General features: G+C 42.2%; 1 protein-coding gene across 1 annotated transcript in view; it reads left to right on the forward strand.

The window, feature by feature from the left end:
• Positions 1 to 6,041, forward strand: part of LOC139758878 (lysozyme-like) — a 43,881-nt gene extending 37,840 nt beyond the window's left edge. Inside the window, exon 3 of the mRNA XM_071680741.1 lies at positions 5,585 to 6,041. Coding sequence (XP_071536842.1) covers positions 5,585 to 5,802 — 218 coding nt within the window. The 3' untranslated portion in view covers positions 5,803 to 6,041. The remainder of the gene's footprint in view (positions 1 to 5,584) is intronic.
• Positions 6,042 to 6,279: the final 238 nt, after the last annotated feature.

Genomic DNA, 6,279 nt, shown 5'->3' on the forward strand with positions numbered 1-6,279 from the left:
GCTATGCATGTATTCCTCAAATCCTCAGGCACCTCACCATGAGTCATACATACAATGAATATCCTTACCAACCAGTCAACAACACAGTCACCCCCTTTTTAGATAAATTCCACTGCAATACCATCCAAACCCGCTACCTTGCCTGCTTTCATCTTCCGCGAAGCTTTTACTACCTCTTCTCTGTTTACCAAATCATTCTTTCTAACCCTTTCACTTCGCACACCATCTCGACCAAAACACCCTATATGTGCCACTCTATCATCTAACACATTCAACAAACCTTCAAAATACTCATTCCATCCCCTTCTGATATCACCACTACTTGTTATTACCTCTCCATTTGCCCCCTTCACTGTTGTTCCCATTTGTTCTCTTGTCTTGCGCACTGTATTCACCTTTTCCCAAAACATCTTTTTATTCTCCCTAGAACTTAATGATACTCTCACACCAACTCTCATTTGCCCTCTTTTTCACCTCTTGCACCTTTCTCTTGACCTCCTGCCTCTTTCTTTTATACGTCTCCGAGTCATTTGCACTATTTCCCTGGAAAAATCATCCAAAAGCCTCTCTCTTCTCTTTCACTAAAATCTTACATCTTCATCCCACCACTCACTAGCCTTTCTAATGTGTCTACCTCACACTCTTCTCATGCCACAAGCACTCTTTTGCACAGGCCATCACTGCTTTCCTAAATACATCCCATTTCTCCCCTACTCCCCTTACGTCCTTCGCTCTTTCCTTTTTCCATTCTGCACTCAGAGTCTCTTGGTACTTCCTCACACAAGTCTCCTTCCCAAGCTCACTTACTCTCACTACTATCTTCACCTCAACATTCTCTCTTCTTTTCTTTAAACCTCTACAAATCTTCGCCTTCGCCTCCACAAGATAATGATCAGACATCCCTCTAGTTGCACCTCTCAGCACACTTACATACAAAAGTCTCTCTTTCACGTGCCTATCAATTTACGTGTAATCCTATAATGCTTTCTGACCATCTCTCCTACTTACATACGTATACTTATGTATATCACTCATTTAACCAGGTATTCCCAATCACCAGTCCTTTTTTAGCACACAAATGTACAAGCGTGTCACCATTTCCATTTACAACACTGAACACCCAATGTACATCAATTATTCCCTAAACTGCATCATTACTCACCTTTGCATTCATATCACCCATCAGTATAACCCTGTCTCGTGCATAAAAACTGCTAACACACTCAATCACCTGCTTCCAAAACACTTGCCTCTCATGATCTTTCGTCTCATGCCCACGTGCATATGCACCAATTATCACCCATCTATCTCCGTCTACTTTCAGGTTTACCCATATCAATCTAGAGTTTATTTTCTTACACTCCATCACATACTCCCGCCACTCCTGTTTCAGGAGTAGTGCTACTCCTCTTGCTCTTGATCTCTCACCAACCCTTGACTTTACTCCCAAAAGATTCCCAAACCACTCTTCCCCTTTACCCTTGAGCTTCGTTTCACTCAGAGCCAAAACATCCATGTTCTTCTCCTCAAACATACTACCTATCTCTCCTTTTTTCTCATTTTGGTTACATCCACACACATTCAGACACCCCAATCTGAGCTTTCGAGGAGGATGAGCACTCCCCGTGTGACTCCATCTTCTGTTTCTCCTTTTCAGAAGTTAAACTATAAGGAGGGGAGGGTTTCCAGCCCCCCGCTCCCGTCCCCTTTAGTCGCCTTCTACGATCACGTGAGAAATGCGTGGGGAGTATTCTTTCTCCAGTATTCCCATTTCAACGTATACATAAATATATATATATATATATATATATATATATATATATATATATATATATATATATATATATATATATATATATATACATTCACAGGCATATACATATATGCACATGTATATCCTTCATTCTTGCTGCCTTTATTCATTTCCGTCACCACCTCGCAACACATGAAATGACAACCCCCTCACCCCGCACAAGCGCGAGGTAGCGGTAAGAAAAGACAACAAAGGTCACATTCGTTCACACTCAGTCTCTAGCTGTCATGTATATTGCACCGAAACCACAGCTCCCTTTCCACATCCAGGCCCCACAAAACTTTCCATGGTCTACCCTAGACGCCTCACATGCCAGGGTTCAATCCACTGACAGCACGTCGACCCCGGTATACCACATCGTTCAAATTCACTCTATTCCTTGCACGCCTTTCACCATTCTGCATGTTCAGATCCCAATCGCTCAAAATCTTTTTCACTCCATCCTTCCACCTCCAATTTGTTCTCCCATTTCTCCTCGCTCCATCCACCTCTTACACATATATCCTCTTTGTCAATCTTTCCTCACTCGTTCTCTCCAGATGACTAAACCATTTCAATACACCCTCTTCTGCTCTAACAGCAACACGCTTTTTATTACCACACATCTCTCTTACACTTTCATTACTTACTCGATCAAACCACCTCACAATACATTTTGTCCTCAAACATCTCATTTCCAACACATCCACCCTCCTCCAAACAACCGTATCTATAGCCCACGCCTTGCAACCACTTAACATTGTTGGAACCACTATTCCTTCAAACATAGCCATTTTTGCTTTCCGAGATAATGTTCTCGCCTTCCACACATTCTTGAACGCTCCCAGAACTTTCGCCCCCTCCCCCACCCTATGATCCACTTCCGCTTACATGGTTCCATCCGCTGCCAAATCCATTCCCAGATATCTAAAACACTTCACTTCCTCCAGTTTTCCTTCATTCAAATTTACCTCCCAAATGACTTGTCCCTCAACCCTACTTTACCTAACAACCTTGCTCTAATTCACATTTACTCTCAGCTTTCTTCCCTCTCATACTCTCCCACACTCAGTCACCAGCTTCTGCAGTTTGTCACCCGAATCAGCCACCAGCGGTGCATCATCAGCAAACAACAGCTGACTCACTTCCCAAGTCCTCTCATCCACAGCAAACTGTATATTTGCCTCTCTCTCCAAAACTCTTGCATTTACCTCCCTAACTGCCCCCATCCATAAGCAAATTAAACAACCATGGAGATATTACGCACCCCTGCCACAAACCGACATTCACTGAGAACCAATCACTTTCCTCCCTTCCTACTCGTACATATGCCTTACACCCTGGATAAAAACCTTTCACTTCTTCCAGCAACTTGCCTACCACACCATATATTCTTAATACTTTCAACAGAGCATCTCCTCAAGTCTATCATATGCCTTCTGCAGATCCATAAATGCTACATACAAATCCGTTTGCTTTTCTAAGTATTTCTCACATACATTTTTCAAAGGAAACACCTGATCCACACATCCTCTACCACTTCTGAAACCACACTGTTCTTCCCTAATCTGATGTTCTGTTCATGCAATCACCCTCTCAATCAATACCTTCCCATTAGATTTCTAGGAATACTCAACAAACTTATATATCTGTAATTTGAACACTCACTCTTATCCCCTTTGCCTTTGTACAATGGCACTATGGATCCATTATGCCAATCATCAGGCACTTCACCATGAGCCATATATACATTGAATATCCTCACCAACCAGTCAACATCAGAGTCACCCCCTTTTTTAATAAATTCCACTGCAATACCATCCAAACCCGCCGCCTTGCCGGTTTTCATCTTCCGCAAAGCTTTTACTACCTCTTTTTCTGTTTACCAAATCCTTCTCCTTGATCCTCTCACTTTGCACACCATCTCGACCAAAACACCCTATATGTGCCACTCTATCATCTAACACATTCAACAAACCTTCAAAATACTCAATCCATCTCTTTTTTACATCACCACTACTTGTTATTACCTCCCCAATAGCTCCTTTCATCGATGTTCCCATTTGTTTTGTTGTCTTACGCACTTTATTTACTTCCTTCCAAAATTCTTTTTTTTATTTTCCCTAAAATTTAATTGTTATCTCTCACCATAACTCTCATTTGCCCTCTTTTTCCCCATTTGTACCTTTATCTTGACCTGCCTTTTTCTTTTATTCATCTCCCAGTCATTTACACTATGTCTCTGCAAAAAGCGTCCAAATGCCCCTCTCTTCTCTTTCACTGATAATCTTACTTCTTTATCCCATCACTCACTACCCTTTTTAATCTGCCTGCCTTCCACGCTTCTCATGCCACAAGCATCTTTTGCGCAAGCCATCACTGCTTCTCTAAATACATCCTATTCCTTTCCTACTCCCCTTACGTCTTTTGCTCTCACCTTTTTCCATCCTGCATTCAGTCTTTCCTGGTACTTCCTCACACAAGTTTCCTTTCCAAGCCCACTTACTCTCACCACTCTCTTCACCGCAACATTCTCTCTTCTTTTCTGAAAACCTCTATAAATTTTCACCTCCACAAGATAATGATCAGACATCCCTCCAGTTGCACCTCTCAGCACATTAAGATCCAAAAGTCTCTTTCACGCGCCTATCAATTAACACGTAATCCATTAACGCTCTCTGGCCATCTCTCGTACTTACACACGTATACTTATGTATATCTCCCTTTTTAAAGCAGGTATTCCCAATCACCAGTCCTTTTTCAGCACACAAATGTACAAGCTCTTCACCATTTCCATTTACAACATTGAACACCCCATGTACACCAATTATTCCTTCAACTGCAACATTACTCACCTTTGCATTCAAATCACCCATCACTATAAACCGGTCTCGTTCATCAAAATTGCTAACACACTCACTCAGCTGCTCCCAAAACACTAGCCTCTCATGATCTTTTTTCTCATGCCCAGGTACACAGGCACCAATAATCACCCATCTCTCTTCAGCCACCTCCAGTTTTACCCTTATCAATCTAGAGTTTACTTTCTTACACTCTATCACATACTCCCACCACTCCTGTTTCAGGAGTAGTGCTACTCCTTCCTTTGCTGATGTCCTCTTACCAACCCCTGACTTTACTCCCAAAAGATTCCTAAACCACTCTTCCTCTTTACCCTTGAGCTTCGTTTCACTCAGAGCCAAAACATGCAGGTTCCTTTCCTCAAACATACCACCTATCTCTCCTTTTCTCTCATCTTGGTTTCATCTACACACACATTTAGACACCCTAGTCTGAGCCTTCGAGGATGATGAGCACTCCCAGTGTGACTCCTTTTGTTTCCCCTTTTAGAAAGTTAAAATACAAGGAGGGGAGGGTTTCTAGCCCCCCATCCCGTCCCCTTTAGTTGCCTTCTACGACACGTGAGGAATGTTTGGGAAGTATTTTTTCTCCCCTATCCCCAGGATATATATTCCTATGACTCCGAGGGAAAATGAAACACGATATGTTCCCAAGTGCACTTTCGTGTAATAATCAAGTCATCAGAGGAGACACAAGATAGATATATAACAGTCAGTTGATGTACAAATTTGAGGCTTAGGTAAGACGCCATTTGGTAAACAAACGATTGTCCAAGATAGACAACTAGCGTATTATAAACTTTTGTGGTCAAGAAGGGGAACTGTTAATAAATTTTTTCAACAATAAAATTATTCAGTCTATATGGACCTTTACTAATATTCAGATTACAGTGTTTCGGCTCAGTTCGCTCATGGTACATTTACCCCTCAGGCTTCTACTCGTGTGTGCTGGATTGGCAGTGTAACGAGAACACAGTGAGAGGCTACATGGCGCACTACTTACCCTCCCCCTACGCCAAGTGTGAGGACTACGCTAGGACTCACGCAGGAGGTCCCCTGGGGTCTAGCAACGACAACACCCTCCCCTACTGGTACACAGTCAAGGATTGTCTCGACTACAGCCTCTTCACTCCCCCTACACTGCTCTGAGACGTAGTGCAGCTTCATGACAAAGTGACTGTGTCAACCGAGACAGAGGAAAATTGTATCCGATTCATTAGTTAGAAATGTCATGACATCTTCAGTCCGGGGAAATGTTAAACAGAAGACAGTCTGGAAATATACCCCAAATCTGAACACTAACCTTTTTCAGAGGTTTCGCTGTTTATGTTCTTTTGTCATATATGTACCAGATTTCAACAGTAATCAATAAAGTATAGCAAAGCAAATGCCTTTTAAGAAATGATTCTTCATCGTATAAGTTTGATGTAATTAGATGTAAACGTACACTAATTTAAAGTGACTTCTATCATTGTCAGATCATAGAATGTAAACTTGGTGATGATCAGCGGGACTGTGGTCAGGGGAGCCGGGGAAAACACCGTGGAGGGCTCAGATGACGGGAAGATCCTGGTAAAGTTCAGAAAACTGATCAAACATCTCTGAAACGACTTAGAGAGGACTCTG

This window comes from Panulirus ornatus, chromosome 31, assembly GCF_036320965.1.
Source record: "Panulirus ornatus isolate Po-2019 chromosome 31, ASM3632096v1, whole genome shotgun sequence".
NCBI classification, from domain to species: domain Eukaryota; kingdom Metazoa; phylum Arthropoda; class Malacostraca; order Decapoda; family Palinuridae; genus Panulirus; species Panulirus ornatus.